The sequence below is a fragment of the Manduca sexta genome, chromosome 8 (assembly GCF_014839805.1).
Source record: "Manduca sexta isolate Smith_Timp_Sample1 chromosome 8, JHU_Msex_v1.0, whole genome shotgun sequence".
In the NCBI taxonomy this organism is placed as follows: Eukaryota; Metazoa; Arthropoda; class Insecta; order Lepidoptera; family Sphingidae; genus Manduca; species Manduca sexta.
Window position 1 is genome coordinate 12,457,595 of NC_051122.1, and position 25,478 is coordinate 12,483,072.

The following is a 25,478-nucleotide window of genomic DNA, read 5'->3' on the forward strand; positions in this document are numbered from 1 at the left end:
CTCCAAAGAATATCTTCATAATGATCCCTGATAATGCATTAATACTGCCGGCCATTGTTACAAAATGTTACCAGTCTTAGTGAATAATGAAATTAAAAAACTTTAGAGGCAATTAGGGAACTTATAATACTATTTACTTCATATAAAGAGGTCATTTAAAGTTATTGCAACACGACGCACCTGGGATTTGCACTGCATGCAACATTTTAAATTGCTGCTCTCCGTGTTACAAATTAATGGTTAATGTGGATTTTATGTTTTAATTTAGAAACAACGATAGAATATAATGTCATTAAAGTTTATATTAACAAACAATTTATTAAATAGAGACAGCAGTTAAGTAATTAAGGCAAACTTATTACTTTATAGTTTTATTGCACCTACAATGTAAGGTATGTCTTATAATTTTTTGTGTTGTAATTGGATATCTAATCTAACTTAAGTAAGTATAAGTTTTCTACGCTTAGGTATGTAGAAACTAAGAAGGTACTTACTTAATCTACAACATTCTATTACTTTAAAATCTATAGGTACCATATTTCAGTCCCAACGCTTCTTGATAAAATATACTTTTATCTACAGAACGTTTAATTTCTTTATAAGTCTTCATTTTTAATATTTTAACTGTATAATTCTTTAGAAAAATAAAAGTGAATCTATTGATCGTTTCTTGCATTATTTTCGTCTGTTATATTAAAGCTCCCTAGCAAAAATGAAAAAAAAAACAGTTTCTTTGTGTTTAAACGGCAACATGAGAGCTAATTTTGCTTCATTCCACCCGAGTTCATTACAGTATGAGGAGCACACAAATTACTATCTCTTTTGTTAAAACCTTTATACACGAGGAACAAGGTCAGAGATAAAAATATTATTTATGATCTATGCGGCTATAGATAACAGTGAAAATTATAATAAAACGTTTACTTACCGTATCCGAATTACAAATCACATTTTAGTAATAACTTGATTTTGCTACATATTACGGTGTAAAATAGTTTTTAACAATAGTAGACAACATTTTAAAGAGAAACACTTAATAGTCGATAGAAACAGACAACACTTTAGTTAATAACAATAGAATAGAAACAAGGCTTCCAAAATGTTATTTCGAGATTTATTTACACTAGTCAAAATGCTGCGCCTATTATTTTTATTAACGCAACGATTTTATTATATTATTTGCTAATAGTTTTTGTCAAGGCGCTAAGAGCAACACGTAACTTTGTTATGGTTAATGCGCATCATTCAGTCATGATTTACTTCACTAGATATTTGCTAAATCAGCGGGGTGGTTGTAAGTTGTTGTTTGGCGGAGGTCGACAGTTCGACTGCCGGGCCCGGCACCTGTGGCTGGATCGACCGTTGCGCGCGTGCGTGTCCTTGATGACGTACGAGATGCTCCACAGAGTTACGAACCTACAGAGTTTAAACCTTTCCATGTAACTAATACACGCACTAGACAGCTTTATGTAGGTAGACCTGAATTCTAAAATATTACCTTATATTTTTAGCCAAAATTTACGCTTATATAACAACTACTTACTTAACTATACTTAATGGGATAAAAATATGAATAAAAAAAAAACATGGTTCACCTGATGATAAAGGATCACTACCACGGACTACATGACACCCTCAACGATGAAGGAATTGTAGGTACAACCCCAACCTGAAAGTACATACATACCCATCCTTGCACATTAAATTCCCTAAATTCTTACCCATTAGTTACCTAATAGATAAATATTACGTGCTGGTTTTCAGCTTGTTACTGAAAAATCATTTCATTTCACCTAACAGAGACAGTATCGCCACCCTAATACATTAAGTTATTACTCTACCAAATAATTCTCAATGGAAGTAAAAAAAAAGTTTTATTAATTACTTAACTTTAAAAAGGGAGAAGGTTCTTAACGGCTAGTTTTTTTTAAAGTACTCCATTGAATATTGGTCCGAAATGAGATGTTCGCTTCGTACGGTGTGTAATTCTATATTTGCTCAGCGAGACGCAGTTTCCGCGGCAATAAAGCTGCCGCACGCTCCTATATCTTTGTTTAACAGCGCCCTGAACTCACGCTACCTCTCCACACTTCACAGGGCTGGACCTTGAATTCAACAAATAACGAGATATTATGACCCTTTCACATAAGGTTCCTTTTTAATTAAAAATAAATCCCCGGATTTTTTTTTTATAACGCACTTACACAATATTTTTTTAATGCTAGATGCCAGAAAACATTTAACTATAAAAGCATATAGAAACTTATTAAAAAAATTATATAACCTTAATGATAATATTATATAAAAATGAATTAAAAAAGAAAAAGAGCAATTGCGCTTTGCAATTATTGCTAATTCTATTTCATCCTAATGTTCATTTGAACGCCTATCTTTATTTATTTTGTAAGGACAATTTGGTGGAACATATTTTTTTTTTTTTGATAATTATTAAAATTATACTTAATTTTGATCAAAAATAAACATTTATAGTTACATAATGTAGCATCTTCACATTTTCTGTAAAAAGCATCGTCCTCTTTTTAACTAAAGTATTGGTTACTTATAGTATGCTTAGTTATATATAAAAATCGGCGATAGTGGCGGATTTTCTTTAAAAGACAACGCGATGACCTTTGACCATATCAAAGAAAGTTCTAATTACGTCTCTGATGTTGCATGCTCATACATGTCTGCTTGTGTACTGCAGTAATATTACCTCTATAAAGCATTACCTCGCACGAGCACAGTTAAGTATTCCTATAACTTTTCTCCTTTTACTGGATAAAATACATTCAATCAAGTTCAAAGTACATGGTCCTTTTTTGTAAAATAGGAATTTCATTTTGTTTCAATGGAGCGTGAGATAATATTAATATTATGTATGAGTAACTTTAAGTTTTATTACTGTGAGTCATGAATTAAATAATTATAAGAGACTGGGTAATAGGATAAAGTGGTTGAAAAGTTTATTATTAAATACGCGTGTTTCTTAATTTTGTATTTTATACTTGCATCGCAAATATTGATCGGCTTTTATGTTCCAGAATTTAATAGATTTCTTGCTGGGTAATTTCATATTTTAGAGCGGCAATACCGCACTCTAGTTGTCAGTTGTCAAAAAAATTATCGAAACAATTCACCGTGATAAACAACAATTCGAAGCTAATTGCTTCAATAAATCAACTGAAATCGTTTAGAACGGTCCATTAAACTTTAGCAAACATTGTCAGTGACACAAAATAAGTAATAACAGTGGTTTAAAATAAAGTGCAAACCGGCGTTTTTGTGATGTTCTATAGTTAAATATTCGTGAGTTATGGCATCTGGTTCTAAAAATGATGTAGGGAATAGATTGATTAACCTGAGACTGGAGGAGGGCGGCGGCGGGGACGAGCTGCCGCCGCAGAACATGCTGCCGTCACACCAGCAGGCGCGGCAGATCGGGCTCATGCAGGAAGACGAGGCAGGGCAGGCGCCCGAAGCCGTCGCCTCCTCCTCCGCCATTGAGAATCTCCAGCCGTCGAACAACACCGGCGGCCGTATGCACAACTGGCAAGCGACTAAAACGACAGTCAAAGAGCGTCTGTCATTTCTTTTCAACAACGAAATCCTTTGCGACGTCCACTTCATTGTGGGCAAGGACGCGAACCAGCAGATCATTCCCGCGCACAAGTTCGTGCTGTCGGTGGGCAGCGCGGTGTTCGACGCGATGTTCAATGGCGTGCTGGCTACAAAATCAGATGAAGTAGAGCTGCCTGACATTGAGCCAGCCGCATTCCTACATTTACTAAAGTTTCTATACTCTGATGAGGTTCGAATTGGGCCTGAGAGTGTTATGACGACCTTGTACACAGCAAAGAAGTATGCAGTGGCCGCTTTAGAGGAGCATTGTGTGGATTTCCTCAAAAGTAATCTTGGTACAGACAATGCATTTCTCCTATTGACACAGGCACGGTTGTTTGATGAGCCACAGCTTGCTGCGTTGTGCTTAGAAATGATTGACAAGAACACAGCCGATGCATTGAATGCTGAAGGATTCACGGACATTGATCAAGACACATTGAATGCGGTTTTAGAAAGGTATCAACTCTAAACAATAAGTAGAAAATTTTAAAATAAAGATTTTATGACATTTGTCTATCATTTTTATTAGGGGTCTTCCATAAATTACATGTTGTAAGGGTATGAATACAATTTTATTGTGTGGTTTGGCATTATTTCTTTTGAAACCACTTGTTTATGTTATTCTCGAAAATGTGGTTACAAGCAAGAAATGTTGTAGAATGAATATAAAATAAGTTTATTTACAATAATTTTAATTAAATGACTAATTAGTGGTAAATATTATGACTTAAGATTATTAAAATGTGGATAATTGCAAAAAAATGCATACATGAGCATTGTGGCCTTTAAACCAATTTTTATATATGATGAGCCAAACATGCAGAATGTATATAGATGAAACAAACAGTTCAAGAAAAAAAATGTGTTCAGTTTGTTGTTTAACTTAACAAATATACAGCCTCACTTATCAAAACTTTGTAAAGCTATGCTTAGTTATAATACAAATTTATTCAATCAGCTGTAAGTCAAAACCTGCCATCTTGCCTCCCAGTTAGGTTTAAACTAGGAAACTGGTGATGTTTTTACAGCTATTTAAGCAATTCTTAAACACCTCTTAACGCTAAAACAAATTTATAAGTAAGACTGATAATATCCATTTCCAAAAAACATCAAACATCTTATTAACATAAATATGGCTTTGCAGGGAAGAAAATTGACTAACCAAACTATAATGAAACAAAGAGATTCATTACATGCAATTATTGTTTAATAATTACAATAAGTTATATTTCCTATATCAAAATTTTTGCTTTATGAATTTATTGTATATAAAAACATTTAAGTGTATAAGCACAATTTTTCAACACAAATAACTTTAATCTGTTCTACAGTAAAACAATTATTGGTATTGCCTTATTGTCAATTAAATATTAAACAAAGAAAATTGACAATATAAAATGAAAAACCAATTTCTGCATACTCAGTTATGTTAAAAATATAAAATCCACTTTACATTGTTTCCTTACTACAATAAAGTAGATTTTCCAAAAAGTTGACTTACCATTGAAAAAAATGGTTGGAGAGAAATCAACAATGTATTGAAAATAATAGGAAACTTACAGGGTTTTTTTGCCCTCGCAATAACTCATCTTAATTGCACAATAATTACTAACTTTAACAATAGCTCGAGTTCATTGCTATGACACATGGAGCGTATAATATGTGACCAAACTTTTGCCTGTACCCCACTCTGGAATAAACACCTTTATCACTAATAAACAAAGATGATAGTCCATTCTCTGCTGGATTGCCCTAAAATAAGTTATCCATGAAACCAAAATTACCTGAGTAAAACAAATTGTGGAATAGAAAATAGGATGGATAATGAATGATTCTTTTATGTTATGATACTGTTTTATCAATAAATACTAAGAAAATATCAATACCGCTTGTAACCATTGATTAACCTGTTTTAACATGTAAAAAGATGTTTTAAAATGTTTTATCTTTGACTCAAATGATTTGATTTGATTAAGGAACGTATATTTTACTAAAGTAAAAACACTGATCAATTTTGTATAACAGCAATATGTCTGCCTACTCTTTTGTGTACTGAATTTTTATATGATTTTCCCTAAATTAGAGATGTATATTATGTATAAAATAATTTTGTTTATCATGAAGTTTCTGTTTATTTTAGGTTGCATAGTGTGTGCGCTACAAATCGTAAATTGTATTTGACTAGGACTAGCATTTTTATAAAAACATAAGCATTGTGCCCTATTTTGCGATACACTGTAGTATAAATTCCACTATTTAAATAGCCTGATTCTAAATTATTAAATATCGCACCATATTCAGACAAAAACATGCGTGTATTTGAATCATATAAGGGGATAATCCCCGCTAAGTAGACCGCGGTAAAACCATTTTTTTTCCTATTAACACGCGTGAGACATTTCTGTTTTGAGTGTAAACATGCAACATGTTTCAAAGTTTCGTTTCAAACAACGCATGATCAGTCGCAACATCAATATTTATGATGTAATGTTGTGTCTATTTCTTACTGTAGAGTTTACTTCGTAGGAATTACTCAGCACATTTCTTTCTTAATAAACTACAATACTTTACGCGTTTGTTCATATATGGCAGGCATCCAGAAAGGTAATGATCCGAAAATTGCGGGAAAATTCACTGTGCCCATAGAAAGATCTTACATTAATCTTAATATCCAGTAACTATACACTGGATTAAACAGCTTAAAATGCTAAACCTAAATCCTTGCCCATTGCTGCTAGGCGGCACAATTACATAAAGTTACAACATCCACTTTTTTAGAAAAAAAATAATTGTAAAATACCCATTCCAGGGACACTCTTCGAATCAGAGAAGCGAAGATCTTCTCAGCGGTACTTCGATGGTCGGAGGCGGAGTGCATCAGAAGGCAGCTCCCGGTGACGCCGGCTAACCAGCGAACGGTCCTCGGCCGAGCCTTCAACGCCATCCGTTTCCCACTGATGTCCGTCGAGGAGTTCGCGATGGGACCGGCCCAGAGTGGTCTCCTAGACGACAGGGAGATCGTCCAACTGTTCCTGTACTTCACCGTGAACCCAAAGCCCAACGTGGGATTCCTGGACACGCCCCGGTGCTGCATGACCGGCAAGGAGCTGACGGTGAATAGGTTTCCCCAGACGGAGTCTAGATGGGGCTACAGCGGCACCACGGACCGGATCAGGTTCACGGTCGACCAGAGGATTTTTGTCGTGGGCTTCGGCCTGTATGGCTCGTATTTTGGACCTAATGAGTATGAAGTTCATTTGCAGGTTAGTGTGAACTTTTTCTTTACTTTAATCAACTGACAAAAGCCAATATCAAATTACCTTTTAGTCGTGACTCTCGGCATAAAAATCTTTATAAGGGACTAATTTCCTCCGATTTGAGTCTTGATTCGTTTTCATTGACTAAAGTCTGTCGAGTAAGCTCATAGAGTGGTTAAAGTCACTATTAGTCCATCATGAAAAAGCATCATTATATTATTTAATTTGTTGTAGATAATCCACCTGGCTACGAAGAAGGTGTGCGGCTCGAACACGACGACGTTCTGCTGCGACGGCACCGACGACACCTTCCGCGCCATGTTCAAGGAGCCCGTCGAGATCCTCCCCAACACCTCCTACATCGCCAGCGCCAAGCTCAAGGTACTTCTACAATGCGCACAAGGACTATACAGGGTTTTCCATATTGTTTGCGATATGACAGTAAAGAATTGCATCATCAGAGCTCAGGGTATACGCTCACTATGATGAGACAGGGGTCGTAGACAGATAGACATTAGCGAACATCTCACGGCGACGAAGGCAATAATATTTACGCAGTCCGCCCCATGACTACGAAGGCTGCAGTCTTGGGAAACGTCGAGAGAAATTATAATATAAAAACCGCAATAAATACCGTAAAATTAGTTTCTTTTAACGTCTAACATTCTCGTAAACATAAATAATAATTATGCAATAATATTTATTTGTAACTAGCTGACCCGGCGAATTTCGTACCGCCTAACAGTCGACATATTGACATTAATATTTATACGATACTAACGTCACTCAATTGTTTTGCCTTCCCGGAACCCCTCCACTAACACTTAAACTTTATGGTATGGTATTAAAGGTTAAATTGCCTTTTAAGTATTATTATGAATCTTTTGTATAGGAATATAGAAAAGTGTTGTTTTTAGACTTTTTCAGGCAATTTTTTAAATGTTTCTCTCCGTAAGAACCATCCTCGTACTTCAAGGAATATTATAAAAAAAGAATTTGCGAACTCGGTTCAGCTGCTCTCGAAATTTGTGCTTAACAAGACATTCAGCGATTCATTTTTGTATTATAGACTAGCTCTTGCTTAGATAGAAATCGAATTAAATATTTTCCCGAAATAAAAAATAGTCATGTTCTTCCTAGGGCATCAAGCTCTGTGCTCGATTCAGCCGTGAGAGCGTTACAGGGTTACTTTCGTAGTTATAATAAAGTATGAATGTATGGTCTTTAAGTTCTAGACACTAATTATACGTAATCAGATGGTCAATTGCTTAACTTTATCATTCAATAAATTCAAAATCATAAATTAATTCTTACACTCCCCAGGGTTCAGACTCGTACTACGGCACGAAGGGTCTCCGCCGCGTGACGGTGGACTGCAACAACGGGGAGAAGGTGGTGTTCCAGTTCTCGTACGCGGCCGGCAATAACAACGGCACCTCCGTGGAGGACGGACAGATCCCCGCCATCATCTTCTATATTTAATGTGGCAGGTAAACGCAACGAAACTGTCTTACCGCCATTTTCAATAAACGATCCAATCGCTTTTATCGAACTATTTCAAAATGGACCAATCAGAACAAAGTATTTTTGACATTACAAATTAGTTATTTTGATTGGTTCTCTCGGAATCGGATTGGATATTGAGATTGGGATCGCTTATTTAAAACGGCTGTTAATAAACCTTGCATGGAAGTGTAAACATAATTGATTCGTATAGTGTTCTCTCCTTACTAATTAGGTCTGTAATAATTCATCCCAATTTTATTCTTGAATTCGATTCTGCGAATAAGTCAATGAAATAAGTCATTTGTAAGGTTGTTAAAACACTTTATTCTGATTGGTCTGTTTTAACGTTTGTTTAAAAAAAGTTGTTAGGGATAGTTTATTGAAATTGGCAGAAAATGTATTCTAAAGAAACGGTGAGGTAGGCCGATATATGCTGGTGGTAGAATATATTTTATATTCGCCCGGAGAGCGACCACCGTACACAAGGTGTTAAAACCCGCCATAGTGGCCCACGTAAGTGTGACGCGTTGCGAGATCAGCCTGTGTATATCCGGTTCTAACAGGCCGGCATAATTGTGTCCACTGTCGAGGTGTAATCATCTCTCGTCATATTTTTATATACTTGCTGCCGAGTAGGTACCTTCTGTACATATTATGTTAGAAAATTATAAATTAAAATATTTTAAACGCGCACTACTCGCGAATTTGTTCAGTCATCTGGGGGCGATAGTATAACTAGAGCAGGATTCAGATGGAGTGACATGTGTGTGTATAACACGCCGACATAATTATGCCGGCCTGTTATACACAGGCTGAACCTAAAAAGAGGCACATTAACGTGGACCACTATGGCGGATTTTACACTATGCACGGTGGTCGCTATCCGGGCGGATACTAATATCCTTTGGTCAACTTTTCTTCAGGCAACTTCATGATTAGTGATTTCTAATCCCTCGCGCCGTAGAGTTAGCGGAGACATATCATTTGTGTAGGGGAACGTAGCATAAGCTTGGTGTAGCATGACCTTTAATAAAATATTATAAAGGAAGAAATTCTATAGGATTTCGAACCTAATACGCATGTCTTAGTATCAAAAAGCTGGCAAAGTTGGCAGAATAAATAGAAAGGAACTGAACGTCTAAGTTTGTCCTTAAAATTCCCCGAAAATTACCAGCGGCCATTCCAATAAATTATCCTCCTCTCAAGTGAAACATCTTTCATAAATCTGAAAATTATTCTATGGTTATAGAAAATTGAAATCCTATGAAATTTATTCTCAAAATTTATATGTTAATGGAATCTTTAACTATTTCAATGTAGCTAGCTGCCTTAGTCTAGATTATAAATAAAATATAGGAACAAATAAATTATACGGTTTTAATGTGAATAACAATAAGTAGGTTCTTTTGAAATTTGAATATTCAAGTTATTACTTGCAATATGCGCAATTTATTTTGGTCGGCCATTCGGCCGTGTTATGTTAACAATGAACTTCGTAAAGTATTTGACTTACTTCCGATTTCAATAAACATTTTGAATTGGAATCAAAATCCAATCCCGATTAAAGAATTCGAATATACAATTTGTAAGCATGTCAAAGCAGTGTTCTGATTGGTTCATTTTCACAATCGATCGAAAAAAGCAATTGGAATCGTTTACCGAAATCGGTGGGTAGAGGGCGGTTGATGTAATTAGACCGACCAATTTCAATTGCGTGTACTTCGTAGCCTTGAGTGTACATATTTAAGCATGCTTGTGTGGTATAGTCGGCTGCGCTGAGAATTATTCGGGTTTGCGCTTTCAGCTATGCTCTTAAGTAGTGACATGAGTGAGAATTAATTTAATTATTATGAGAGTTGAAAAACCATGTTGTTTTTAGGTAACTGTCATGGCGCATATTACTCACCACGTTTAGTGACCTAAAAGCTAAAATAAGGAGTTGAAACTTAAACTTAGGACTAAAAGTGGAAGCCACACTCTAAACCCCCATATTTCGTGGGCACCATCCATATATCTTGTTTTCTAGACAGTCTGTATATGGCCTCCATTATTTCTATAACTTCGTGTAAATAACTCGAGTCAGGGCGAACATGTCGAATGAAACAGAATATGACGCAACATACAATCAATCTCAATAAACGATCCAAATCTATATCGTCGATTTGATCTCAAAAGTAAACCAATCTATTTAAATTCGTTAACATGTCAAACATCTTTATTCTCATTGGCCCATTTTAGCTATCGATCGAAAAAGGTCGATTAGGTTCGTTTATTGAAATCGACGGTTAAAATGTGAACAAATAGGACAATGTTGCGCGTCAAGCTCTGGTTCATAAAACGGCATATCGCATCTTAAATGTCCAGTAAATATATACGTGGCAGTCTCTGCGACATCCAGAGACAGTAAATACTATGCTTTCAAGCATGTTAATATACTCTTTTTGCTTGATATCTTTGTTACCAGCTGTCATCAATGGAAAACCCTAAGATAATGTAAACTGCTTTCATTTAAATATAATGGAAAAAGACTTACAACAGCCCAGTATTTGTGGCGGTATGATTATATTTTTTTTAACATTACAGATATGCCAAGTACTACGCGCCATTACGCTGGTCAGCTGTCACAATACGTCTTTTTCGGTCTTCTAATATAGTAAATAAACAGTACGGTAACAGACATATCAGCTGAAATTCATTAATGAAAAACAATCATTAATCATATCGAAGCCTCTCTTTCCTTAATAACATAACCAATAAATATTAACACTTTAATCTATTCATGTTTTTTTGTACATTAAATTCTCTTTTGTAACATTTTCTAACTCTTAATATGACTAATTTTTAATATATCGCTTCAAACGAGGTCTCGATATGCACAATATAGATTCTAATATTATCTGTGATAGGTATGTAGAGTGTTATATGTAGGTCTGGAATATATGCGGATATCTCGTACATGCAGGGACGGAACCAGGTTTCGGTAAAAGGGGTCTATTATTGACATATTGATAATTAAGACCTTAAAACGTCGGTCAGGAAATGTTTTGGATGAAATAATGCATGATATAGTGATAGGAATGAAGAATGAACTGAGCAATATTATTCTAACTGACAATATAGAAGAAAGCAAACCGACTGCGAATACCACTTTTCTTTAAATACAACTCGTTAATTTCTGCAATCTTATAATAGACTTATTTTAGAAACCCTATAAATAGTATTTCGCTCTTGCTGTTTCTGATTGTATTCTTTGGATAGAGAACACTCAGTTCATTCTCTACGTCTGTAATAATATATTAAAAAAAGGAATAAAATATTGGTCAGACCCCCAAATAACCTTTACTGGATCCGCCCCTGTTATTCATCTCATAATCACCCTCATTACGAAACCAATGCATAAATCTGCTTTGTACTGTATCATAGGCGATTAAATTGTTGTGTTTTGATAAATTATTTTTCGATATTCCGAAATGGTGCCATAAATTTTATCCGTTTTGATAATATCCGAACTTTGTTTAAATATTTATAATGGTTATTTTCAAGTATATTTTATGGATATCAGTGAAATGGCATCGATGCTTTCGAAATATTTTAAAAATCTCACATGACCTGACCACACTCCCTTGGTGGATAAGCAGTCAGAACGTTTAGCAGGTCATTATATAGAATAAGTACTTGCGTGTGGTCTCAACCAAACAAAAGTAATAAACGGCACCGCCAAAGTACTTGTAAAAAAAATATTTCTTATGTTTACGCGAATGTTAGACATTAAAATTAAACTCTTTTTCGGATTTTATCGCGGTTTTAATAATTTTAGTTTTCTCCCGATGTTTCGAAGACTGCGGATGAACAACACCCACCCCCTACCCTCTCGTGACCATGGAGGCTGCAAAGTCTTCGAAACGCCGGGAGAAAACTAAAGTTATTAAAACCGCGATAAAATCCGAAAAATAGTTAAATTTTAACAAAACTACTGTATTATATACTGAACTCGGCAGTAAATATTACACAACGAATTACAGAAATGGAATTGCTAAGTAAGCAACAAAACATCTGAGTGGCAGAAACGGCACTCTGTATAGCCGAAGTTATTCATCTATTTTTAAAAACTGTGTGATATTTTCAAGGCCACATATTGTTTCTTTTTCCATAGTTCGACGTATAAAATTTACTGCCGAATGCTTTACTGTCTAGTGATATATGTAACATACAGATTTTTGTTGGGGAACATACTCTCCTTAAAACTAGTTTTTGACTAAAGATCAAACAGAGCTTAATCATAGTATTAATTAAACATTAGGAATCCTGTTTTATGAATTCGATTCTTGTTCAAAATCTGATAAGAATTAAATGTAATATTCTTTAAAAATAAAAATACATTATTTTCCGAGGGCATGACCCTCAAAACAGCGTCTCAATCCGCTACTAAAAGTTTTATGCATAATACTTATTGGCGTAACAAGCAATGTTTATACGAACAAAGTCACCCTAAATAAACCCACTGTGAATGAATATTGTAATTGGGATATAGTTGTTTTAATTGTCTAGTCAAATTATTTCATTTTCATATAAAAAATTCATATACTGCGTAAAATATTTTGTATTTTTAGCCTTTGCGCAGCACAATAAAACATTTGACCATAAATGTAATTATTATTTATGAACTTTGAATGAACTAATGAACTTTTTTTTGAACGCCCAAAATATGAACCATGAATTTATGCTATATTTTTTACTTCTTTCTTTTGTTTCAACTAGTATTTTGAGACTAAACTATTTTTTGTTTTATTTTTTTAATTTATCTTGGGCTACTGAAACGTTATCATAAATTAATAATTGCATTTATAGTTATAAAGTAATAAACATATAAAGAAAAGAAGGCTAAACCCAAAATCTCACCGTCTAGTATACATCGAAGTGGCTTTTTAAAACTGCCGCCATTTTTAAAATCAAAATGGCGGCCGACGCTAATTAGCGATTAGTATTTTTTATTTATTGAAAATATTTTTTTATTTAAAGTTATTTATGTCTCAGTTAATTACCTTTAGCAATAAATGTTAAAATTGTAATATGAAGCGATGACTGTGAAAATTAGAAGGAAATTAATGGGGAATTGAGTTGTACGTAATGTTTAGATGTAAGACGTGTATTAAATGTATTTTGTATAGAAGCAACGGTTTAGATGTCATTAAATGAATTGCAACAACATATTTGTGTTTTATTTTTACCATGATACACACACACGCTCACATCTTTAATCTTTGATAGGCTGAGTTGCAAGTAGTACACCCACTTTCCGCCATGGGTATTCCGTCCCATGATGTGATAGAGGGCGAGCCTACATATATCGGGGAAAAAATTCAGACTCCGGGCTGATACTGAGTAGCGAAATCCATATCACTTCCCGACCAGTTATCTAACCCGAAACCTCAGCAATGTTGTCGTACCGTAAAATAACTACGCCACCGAGACAGTACCATTATATAAGTTGCATATTTGAAGGTCAGATGATAGAACACGATACAAGTTTGCAAACGTAAAGAGGTGTGGCGATCTGCCACTCATTTAAATTACGCGCCCTAGCCACACAGCGCGCACCAAGCTGCTCGGCGCAGGCTCGCGCGGAGGGCGGGGCGTGCGCGAGCAAACCCCGCAGCATATTTTCTTTCTGGCTGTTATCATTGTATAAAATACTAAAATACCACCAAAATACAATGCATAAAATAATATTTTTTATATACTTATTGTAAAGATGACACTTTCATTATAGGTGGAGTTTATCAAGTGATGAAAACCTCACGAACGCCACACGCGTTACCTTAAAAAATCTAACCGTAATTTTCAATAAACGATCCCAATCGCTTTTTCCGATCTATCTCTGTACTGAACCAATCAGAACAAAGTTTTTTTGACAAGCTTACAAATGAGATATTTTCATTGGCTAATTCTCGAAATCGATTTGGAGATAGAGATTAAGATCGTTTTTAAAAACACCTGTTAATGAAGTAAGAAATGAATCAAGTCTAGTCAAGTTAAACTTAATAAATGGATGGGAACTAAACAAAATATTGTTTATGTTAACATCATTTTATTATTTGTACAATATCGTCTATTCTGTAGTTATATTGTAAAAAAAAATGTACTCTCGAATAATAAAATTATTATAATTATTACAATAAATATACTAATACATTGCATGAATAAGTACTAATAAATAATTATAATCTAAATTTCAGCTATTTAACCATAACTTTTGCCATAACTCCAAACATACACCCAATTACTGTTACTCGGCGCCATATTTATCGCTATGGTATGGCACCGATAAGCGGCAATAGAACCCACGGATTTAGCCTCCGGATATCCAACTCCTGCTATCCAATAACTGGCATGGGTTAGAAAGCAGATTTAGTAAGGTATTATCCTTATCAAAGTTTATTCCGAGTCCGCTGTTCCTTTTGTACGCTAGATAATTTAAGAGCTATCGCCTGGTCCAAAGGAGAGAGAGAGGTTGTGAGAAAAAGAAATAGCATACACAACCCCCTACCCCTCCTCCCTTCGCCTAAAACCGCCACCTAGAACGCGCCATAATAGCCCACGTTAGTGTGTCGCGTTCCGGGATCAGCCTGTGTATATCCAGTTCCAACAGGCCGGCATAAATGTGTCGTCTGCCGAGAGGTAATCATCTCCCGTCAATCGATATTCTATTGGACCCCACCACAACTACCATCAGGTTCAGTGGAGATCAGTTTGTTGTGCACATATTAAAAAAACTACAGATGTGACTATAAAATAATGTTTAAAATTTCCAATATCACAAATATTTCCCCGTTCTGCCCCTTAAGCAGAGGTACCCTCGAGCAAGTTGAAATATCTTGAATCAGACTTCACGCGCATCCCATTTCGCTCTGCCATTGTTCGTGTCTCTTCGCCAAGTTCTTGGAGACGGGTTTGGTCTTCTCTATAGCTGTGTACACGTCACACAGATCCAGTCTGTCTTTGCGAGGAACGTTGCAACCTGAAAGATTCAAATTGCTTGTCCAAAAAGGGTGGCTATATGTATAGTCGTAAAGGTCCTTCAATACTCTCATAGAAAAAATTACAACTTCTACATGGTTATTTAAAGAAAGGAAATACTTATTGATATTTTTAATTTAACATTGAAGTCACTGTCGAGATAAACACATCAATTTTGTCGTTTCGTGAACCCATCCCAAACTATACTTATAAGTTGTACTTAAAATATGTGAATATGTATAATGTATAATATGTGAACAGTTAAGGTAATCAATTTAGTTACTCCTTTCTACATAAAACAATAACTTACTTCATCGTTGTTCTTAGTTTTGTACTGTTAATGCTTATATCATATTATTTAATTGAATTTAAATATTATTACATAAATACATATTATAACAAAATCATTCAGATTATCTTATTTTGATTATAATTTTTTTTTACAAACATAGGGACAACATAGACTTAGGCATTAGCTACAATCAATGTTAACTCACTTTTACCCGCCATATTCGGCAACAACTTCCTCACGGTGCACATTAGCGCTTCCTTGCAGACCAGCTTGATGTCACTGCCTGAGTAACCCTCAGTCTTGGCTGCCAGCTCTTTGAAGTCTACCTTCGGGTATACCTCTATGGTCTTGCTGTTTAGAAACTTCTCGAACAGTTCTGTGCGGGTGTTCAGATCTGGCAGAGGGATGTAGATGCGCTTTTCTAGTCTCCGTAACATGGCTGGGTCGATTTCCCTGATGGCATGAGGTCAACATGTAAAGAATGATATTCTTAAATACTCTACTTCAGTTGGGCACGGCCTCAGAGTAAGATTGGCTATTTACGGAGCAGTATTTAAGTATCTAAGACCGGCCTTCCGCCTTTATTTTACTTTTACGAGATACAACTTCGAACAAATCGAATTAAAAAATGTTGCCTGACCTGAGAGAATCCTCAGAAGTCAGAACCTCAGTCCAGTCTGAAGACTACCACTGAACCTAGCAGCTAATTACTTAACCAAGTCAACGATCTCCTACCATCTCACCGAGGCGTCTGTTCAGCAGTGGCCTTAAAAAAAATGATGACAATGATAATTCATGGTATAATCTCACCACGGCATATTAGTATTGGCGAGCAAGAAAACGATCCCGTCCCTCTGGCTGATGCCGTCCAGGTCCGTGAGGAGTTGCGTCTTCAGCCGGCGCGAGGCCTCGTGCTCGCCCGCCGACCGTTCCGACGCCAGCGTCTCGATCTCATCTATGAAGATTACTGATGGGGAGTAGTAGGATGCCATTTCAAAAAGGACCTGTATACACAAAAAAGTGTTTTATGAGTTTTCTAGTTCACGAAAGAAAATTGCAAACGCTAGTGATGATTCAACAAGGTATAATAAAACTCTGTTACGAGTATGAGCATTTGTATACTGACGATAACTATCACGGTAGCCACATATTTATACAACGAAAATAAAGTAGAAGGTGCGTCTGTTCCACCTCTGCCATCTTTTTGGAGATAAGCAAAAATATGAAAAAGTTCTATACACCTCTTCCCTACATTGAAACATGATTATGCTTATTATTATTGCACACCCGATAAATAGTTACGGTTTTAGTAAACGTTGTATACGTCTGAAATAACATTTTCTCTACAAAATTGTATTACTATGACAAACATAGGTATATATTTATTGGTGAGTAAAGTACTTGTAACTATTGAATATAAGTTTGAAAAACAAGTATTCCACCCGCTATTGTACATACTTTTCTAATTATGGCACTTTCGATGAATCATTTTAATATCATTGCAATCTTGCTATCTCCCGTCTCACCTTGACAATCTTCTCGGACTCTCCTCGCCACTTATTGACGAGGGTGCTGCAGGCGACGTTGAAGAACGTGCAGCCACCCTCTGCAGCGGCGGCACGTGCCAGCAGCGTCTTGCCGGTGCCGGGCGGACCGTGTAACAGAACCCCGCGCCACGGCTCCAGCCCGCCCGTGAACAACGAGGGGTACCTCAACAATAAAGGTTACACTAATTAAGCTGTATACATCTGACACAGTGCCGTTACTAGGGCGGTACCGGCAGTATACAAGCACATGGCATTACCCCTGGGGGCCCAGAAATGACCACACCAGGACCAAATTTTGGGTCATATGGACGCAGTTATAGAAATTCTTACCAGCCGCTTAAAAGGTTATGGCAAGTTGTGTAACGCATCCTCTCACCGTAAACGTTATTACACATTGTAAAACAAAATAGGGAAAATTATTACAGTGCCGATTCACTTTTCATGGCGCGGTCTACAATTTTTATTGCTAAGTACATATACAAGGTAATTTTGACATTATGTCAATAATTTGTTTAGAAAAGAGATCCAAACCTACCTCACTGGATAGACGACGGACTCCATGAGCAAACTCTTGGCCGTCGCCAATCCCTTCACGTCGTCCCAGGTCACACCCGAGGGTCTTATAATGTCCTGGTACAGGAGTTCTACTATCTGCTTCTTGTCAGGAGTCGTGTTGACCAGAAAACCAGATAAGGACTTTCGCTCAATTGGAGTGGTGTCTGCATGATCTTGATCATCCTAAAGATATGTATTCTTTTTTTAATAAAATTTTAAAAGGTGACTATGAATAGTGAATATGACAATATTCAAAAAATTATATTTTAAATATATGTCCCTATTCAGTCTCTACACAAACTAGTCGTCTTTACACAAACGAATATAGAACGAATAACCTTCAACAACTTGGTGACAATAAACGAAGCTGGTAGATCCACCTCCTCCTTCTCCAGGACCTCGACTCGTTCCGGCTTGGTCTTCCGTGTTTGCGGGCGGCGCGTCGGTGGCCGCTCCTCCACCTTGCGGCAGAACTGCGGCTGCTTGTTGAACCTGATCAGGTAGTAACTGCAATAGTCCTGCACACAGACAGATTTACTTATTTAAATTTTTAACGCAAATTGAATGTCAGGCATTCTCTACCGATCAACTTTGAGTGATGATTGACACGTATTTTATAAGTACAATGATTATTATTTACACCGGCTATGGGATGACGATATAAAAAATCATGCCCACGTTTTTTAACAAAACCTTTTTTAACAAACAATCCCAATTTTAATCTTCGAACCCATCTCGAGAATAAGCCATTCAAAACAAATCATTTGTAAGAATATCAAAAACACTTACTTCTCATAGGTCTATTTTCGCGATGGAGTCATAAAAACGATCGGGATTGTTTATTGAAATCTGTAATGGTTCCCTCTACCTATCCTTTACAATATATACCCAAATCTTCGAACTAATAAATTAGTCAGCTGACTAGAATAAAAACATTCATCATCAGCCCTGTATTATTTACTGTCCCACTGTTGGGCATGGGGCCCCTGTACTACTGAGAGGGATTAGACCTTAGTCCACCACGCTGGCCTAGTGCGGATTAGTAGACTTCACACACCCTCAAAATTCCTATAGAGAACTTCTCAGGTATGCAGGCTTCCTCACGATGTTTTCCTTCACCATTAAAGGGATTTCACAAAGAATCACACATATTTTTTTAGAAAAGTCAGAGGTGTGTGCCCTTTGGATTTGAACCTGCGGACATTCGGCTTCAGTCCGTTCCACAACCAACTAGGCTATCGCCGCTTGATAAAACATTGATCGAAAATAACTCTGTAGAATGCAGTAATCAGTGGCATATAACCGTGCTTGCGTCAGCCGGCGTCTGGCAGTCTGGCGGCGTCACGATCTCACCGCTCGCGGGGCGCCAGTCTAACCGGGCATCACGATGCAATCGCAGGCACAGTCCCATTCCAAGCTACCATATAGCTAGCATGCAGCGTGGCGACTTGAATTTGAATGAGAAGAAATAGCCTCTCATCTAATGGTAACAAAGCTGCTCGGCCAACGGTCACAAAATTTGACAGGATTATTATTTTTGTAACGTAACGATCCACTAAGAATGTTTTTTATAAAATCAAACTTGCGCGAAGTATCAAGCATTAATCCTGAAAAAGACTAGCCCCATTATTCATAGTCGTTATTTATCTCAGGACGGAACATGCTATGATAATAAGTCTGTTTCTCAGCTTCGTTTATCTGACAGCTTGCTGTTTGTTCGGCTTTGTTTATCTGAGAGCCAACTAGATTAAAGTTGTATCTCAATATTAGCCAATCACAACGGCCCTATGTCTACGCCCTGCGAAGGCTGCCATGCCGTCAGCACCGAGAAACAGAAGTCTTTAAACAGCTAGTATTCTCAAAAAATATAGCAAATATTTGTCTTTTACTGTGACCGCAACCTATCAAACCCGTTCCAATATGTACGTAATACGGATGGCAGTCTATTTAAAAGCTTATTTTTGCGGTTGGCACCTCTGAATGATGTACACATTACTTATGTTCATTAAAATTATTTATGATCATAATGGTGGAACCGCTCCATTTGTTTTTGCGATGAGCAAACGCAATTTAAACACTTTATAAATGTCCTCTGTCTTACTTTATAAATTACAAATGCGAAATGACGTGAAGATTTTTGGATGTTGGTAAAAAGTAGACGCCAACACCGATGCATGGATTTGAATATTTGTTTGTACAAGCCCGGCAATAAGACCGCACTGCACCAGGACCCTTATTCTGTATGATAGTGTAAACGCGTAACGCGGCCGTGTCATGTTATCTTCGAGAAATGTGCGTGGAATGGTATTCTGTTAGTTAAATTTCTATGTTCGTGGAGTGCTATAGGCTATATATCATCACGCTATACCCAATAGGAGCGGGGCAGTAATGGCTAATCTCAGGAACTACCGGTCCAAACTGAAAAATTCTTTTTGCGTTGGATAGCCCTTTGTTCGTGGAGTGCTATAGGCTATATATCATCACGCTATACCCAATAGGAGCGGGGCAGTAATGGCTAATCTCAGGAACTACCGGTCCAAACTGAAAAATTCTTTTTGCGTTGGATAGCCCTTTGTTCGTGGAGTGCTATAGGCTATATATCATCACGCTATACCCAATAGGAGCGGGGCAGTAATGGCTAATCTCAGGAACTACCGGTCCAAACTGAAAAATTCTTTTTGCGTTGGATAGCCCTTTGTTCGTGGAGTGCTATAGGCTATATATCATCACGCTATACCCAATAGGAGCGGAGCAGTAATGGCTAATCTCAGGAACTACCGATTCGAACTGAAAACATATTTTTGTGTTGAATAGTCCTTTGTTTGTGGAGTGCTCAAAGTTATATATCATCACGCTATGACCAATAGGAGCGGAGCAGTAATGGCTAATCTCAGGAACTACCGGTTTGAACTGAAAAAATCTTTTTGTGTTGGATAACCCTTTGTTCCTGGAGTGCTATAGGCTATAAATCATCACGCTATGACCAATAGGAGCGGAGCAGTAATGAAACATGTTGCAAAAACGGGGAAAATTATGAGTTTTGAGAGCTTCCGTTGCCTGCGCTGCGTAAACGGTTAAAGTTATGCAACAATGATGTATGACGGGATTGTTTCACTTAAAAAGTTCTAAATAATATAACAAAGTCCCCCGCTGCATCTGTCTGTTACGTGTTAAACTCAAAAACTACCCAACGTATTAAGATGAAATTTGGTATGGAGACAGTTTGAGACCCTGGGAAGAACATAGGCTCCCGGGAAACTACTACTTTATAACGGAAAACTTTAGCTTGAAAAACTTTATAACGCGGGCGGAGCCGCGAGCAAAAGCTAGTCATACAGAATAAGGGCCCTGTATGGAACCAGATATTGCCTGTTACCGATCACACATTAACGTGGACAACTATAGACCGTCTTGTGTACGGTGGTCGCTATCCGGGTGGATACAAATAGCCTACCACCCGCATATTGGTCCAGACCTATTTGGTCACTGATTCTAATATGATGCCACGCTCCATCATTACCCACAAATCTAACGTACACAGATGGCGCGACTACCCACCACTGTTGTTTTATACTCTTACAAATAAAATGTGCAAGTCGTGTGAAATATGGTTTGTAACCTACCAAAGAAATACTTAAAACATTTCCACAATCCAGAATCGAATGTTCAAATGTGCTTAAATATTCTTTCGCATTGCAGATTTCCTCTCAGTTTTATTTGTACATCGGTAAACGGGCTATATCGAGAGACACATAATGTTGTAGTTCAAGCTCAGTGCCTGTCGTAACTAAGTCAATTTCTGTTTATGTAAATAGTCCTCGAGCCATCAGCGCAGCAATAAACAGATGTATACATAGTCTAGGAGCTCAGGAACATTGGAGATATGTATCGATTCGATCGGCTTTCGATTTGGTACCTTTGCAAAACCTTTGAGGTCCGAAGTAATCACGCTTTACAATTTCGATATGTCAGATTACATAAGACCCACATGTTGTCCAACAGTAGAGAATTTATAAATCTAACTAGTTCAAGGCTCTATTCCTTCTCTGTTCCTCTAGTATAATGTAACTAAATATTGTTTAAAGAATTTTCAAAATCAGATTTGTAATTCCGGGGTTTATCTCCTCAAGCGAACTCCCAAATTATGGTTTTATAAAATCAATAAGTAGATAAAACAGTATCTATAGCGGCCAAGAGAGGTTCTCCAAAAACTTGCAGAAAAAGTATATCTTTTTATCTTAATAATATTATATCTTAAGAATAATATCTAACGTAAATCAATTGTCAATAATTGTAAGTAAACACAATAATTTGTAAAACCAACACAAGACGCACAAAACATCAAGCATTTATCCCCTAAGTGGTATGCAGAGGCGCAACCAGGGCACCCACTTTTCGCCAAGTGTGTTCCGTCCCATGATGTGATAGCGGGCGAGCCTATCGCCATATCGGACAAAACTCCACACTCCGGGCTGATACTGAGCCAAAAAACTCAAATATTACTGCCCGACCCGCGATTCGAGCCCAGGACCACAGAGCGCTTCGTACCGCGCATGCAGTACACCAACTCCACCGAAGTAGTAAATTATTTGTAATCAGTCATTTGTAAAACTCGATTGTCCTAGCTCTCTGCCCTTTGTAAGCTCGCATAAATGTTTATACCCGCGCACCTGACATATGAGTACCTTACGTAACCCCACGGAGTCGGCGCGACGCGACGTCGGCCGGCGTTTCATTCTCACCACCGAGCCCCACTGGAATGTTGGCTCCAATCATTTGGCCAACACAAAAAGAGACAAAAGTAACGTGACACAGAGCAAGTGCGGCAGTAAGGACAATTTCTTTGATGGATTATTTTGTAGGCAAACCTTTTTATATGTTTATTCATACCCTCTGCGTTTAACTGGGTCGCTAGTTAGAACTTTTGAAAACAACTCTACCTTAATTAATAAATAATTGTCAACGAAATCAAGTAAAATACGTAATATGTAAATGTAACAAAAAATGCTGTAAAGCGTTGAACGCAAAGTTAATAATAATGTGTGTTATATGATGAACGGGAACGTCGAATTAGCTCATTCCTTCAGACAAAACTGGCAGAACCTGTGTATCAATTCAATTATATGCCGATCACCGAAAGTTGAATGACTGAAGATGTCAAACCTATTGAGAGAACTTTTAGCGACCGACTTGTACTACTGTTAAAAACTCTCCTATGTAGCATACCCTCTCGCTAACAAGGCTGGCACCTCGCCATGCCAGCCCCAACTAACCTGAATATTTCAATTACACCTCGTCACTGATCCGTCCGCGGCCTGTTCGCGAACCGAACTTGCCCACATCCCGCCAAAAACTTTTCGAAAAATGCACGTTACCTAATAAGCCAGATATTGTGTGTGGAAATTTACTAAGTTTTGTATAGTTGTGTTTTAAAATTAATGTATGTGCATAACTTAATACAATTATATTTAGTATAATAATATTTAAGGGAATGAAGTAATTATAATGCTAACAAATATTTTGATTATGGGTGCTTATGAGAAACTAAATAAAAGGATTTATTTGAGATCAAGTATTCTTTATTTGTTCTTTTGCCTTTCCTCTTTATAAAAAGTTGCATTCAAAAGAAAAGTCGACAAGGTACCGAGTTCGATTCCGAACCTCGCACTTGACTTTTCGAAATATATGTATTGGTGAGTACACTATCATTAACTCAGTAAAGCACGCTCGTGGGATAGTCACAATATTGTCATAAAATTTTAAAGCAATTTTCGTTACGACTGCAGATATAAATTGATGTCGCCGTCTAATTACAGTAAATCAATTTAATTTAATCGGATATGCTATATAAAATCCGCTCAAATGAAGCCGCGAACAGACGCTAATGGCTCACATAACCATGAACAAAACACAACAATGTACCGCAGTTTTTATTCTCCCGCTATTTTCTCTTGGCAAGTCTCTGGACGTGGGCCTTGACCCCCGAGCCCCTGCACCGCCATTCCTTATCAAACGGACAGTTGTAGCACTCCACATGACATTATTAGGTTAAACAGTTCTCGGTTAGTTTCGTTCGCAAAGTTTTTGATCGAAAGAGTAAAAGTTTTGCAGCAGCTATATACTAAAGATAAGTTAATAGGTTCTTGATTAGGCACAAGTGCGTACAAATTTTGATGAGTTTATTCGTCCCATGATATGGTAAGCGGGGTCTATCGCCACACCGAGCACAATTATTATAAGAGGGGAGTCTAACGCCACATCGAGCACAATTTGAAACCCCTGGCAACAGGTGTGTTTTTACCAATCGGAAACACGAATTGATTTCTATAAGTGTATTTCGCTTGGCAGGTCGGGGAGTATAATGCATGCACCAGGACATTCCAGTCTGTAAGCTACAAGGAAAGAGTGGCATGAAAGAGTCTTGTTTTGGAGGAGCTACTATCATTCACGTTAATGATAGTATGTCAGTAGCAAACGGTGAAAATTTTCAAAAGGTAACACGATGCAAAAAGAAATTGTTTCAGTTAACATATTGCGGCCAATTTAACAGAAAACAAAAATTAAGACAAACGTAAATAAACCTTAAAAGGGAAAGCGGTAGGAATCGATTTGCATGAACTCTTCGTCACTGTAGTACGTGCCACTTTTCCAAGCCTTCCCTACACTATCACTAAACCCAGAAGTATGTTTTTCACTCACTTGCAATATAATATCTAAGTCAATGTTATCACAGACTTCGTACTCGCCGGTGAGCGCCGCCTCCGCTGCGAACGTCTCAGCGGTGTGCAGGAACCCTTCCTGCTTTAGGTATCCTAGCACCATGTACTTTAGGATTCGCTTCCTGGCGCGAAATAAGGCTTCTTTCTGGAACAAAATAAACTGCTATCATCATCATTATCAGCTAAATGAAGTTTACTCCAGAACATAGGCCGTGAACCAACCCTAATTGATACAAAAGTAATTTCGGGTTATAGTTGTTTTGGGTTATGGGTCGGTCAGCTATGTCACCTGTGATTTTTTAATTCTATGAGGGTGAGAACATTTAGAAGCTGTCGTTGGAGGCTGTTAATATAAAGCAAAAATAGTCCGTGCATTGCTAATCTTTGAGGGAAGCTAATCATTTGAAATTAAATACTTAATATATTTTGAATCTCCGATAATGTTATAGACACTAGAAAATACCCGTCAAAGTAATTCTTGGCTAATTTTTATGTGTATTGTTTATGATTACGATAACACAGACTACAAAATAGCTCTATAATTTCATACAATCGAAGCCTCATTTACTATAAAGAAAAGCGAATAATAATTTCACCGTTTCCAATTTTCTCATCTGGCTCATGGGCCTGTTCACTCCGGACATTTTATGATTTTGTAATATATTCTTGTTCTATTGTAAAATATTAAAACACCGTATGACAGCTATTGACAAAATGCCATTTATCGTTTACATGGTAACTCAGGGTTGTTATGCATCTCCTAGAAACCGAAATAATAATGCGGAAGGGGTAGTTGTAAATCCAATTGTAAATTAATCCTACTAGTCTTATCGTACTAATGTTATAAACGCGAAAAGTTTGTGAGGATGGATGTATGTATGTATGTTTGTTCCTCTTTTACGAAAAAGCTACTGAACGGATTTGGATGAAACTTTGCAGTAATATTGGTTATATATCAGAA

General features: G+C 37.0%; 2 protein-coding genes across 3 annotated transcripts; one reads left to right on the plus strand and one right to left on the minus strand.

The window, feature by feature from the left end:
• Positions 1-3,089: 3,089 nt before the first annotated feature.
• On the plus strand, positions 3,090-13,595 carry LOC115444787 (BTB/POZ domain-containing protein 2). The gene is made up of 5 exons (XM_030170699.2): positions 3,090-4,080; positions 6,434-6,887; positions 7,116-7,262; positions 8,205-8,371; positions 10,971-13,595. Exons 1-4 carry the CDS (start codon positions 3,317-3,319, stop codon positions 8,361-8,363), a joined length of 1,524 nt encoding a protein of 507 aa, XP_030026559.1. The 5' UTR covers positions 3,090-3,316; the 3' UTR covers positions 8,364-8,371; positions 10,971-13,595.
• Positions 13,596-15,167: 1,572 nt separating this feature from the next.
• Positions 15,168-25,258, minus strand: LOC115444808 (katanin p60 ATPase-containing subunit A-like 2). 2 transcript variants are annotated; one of them, XM_030170722.2, is made up of 8 exons: positions 25,114-25,258; positions 24,498-24,662; positions 18,137-18,316; positions 17,779-17,981; positions 17,223-17,406; positions 16,507-16,700; positions 15,902-16,149; positions 15,168-15,405 (listed from the first exon to the last, which is right to left on the minus strand). In XM_030170722.2, exons 1-8 carry the CDS (start codon positions 25,159-25,161, stop codon positions 15,275-15,277), a joined length of 1,353 nt encoding a protein of 450 aa, XP_030026582.2. In that variant the 5' UTR covers positions 25,162-25,258; the 3' UTR covers positions 15,168-15,274. The 2 variants fall into 2 exon arrangements, with proteins under 2 accessions (XP_030026582.2, XP_030026583.2); XM_030170723.2 differs by having other exon boundaries at positions 24,498-24,658; positions 25,114-25,218.
• Positions 25,259-25,478: the final 220 nt, after the last annotated feature.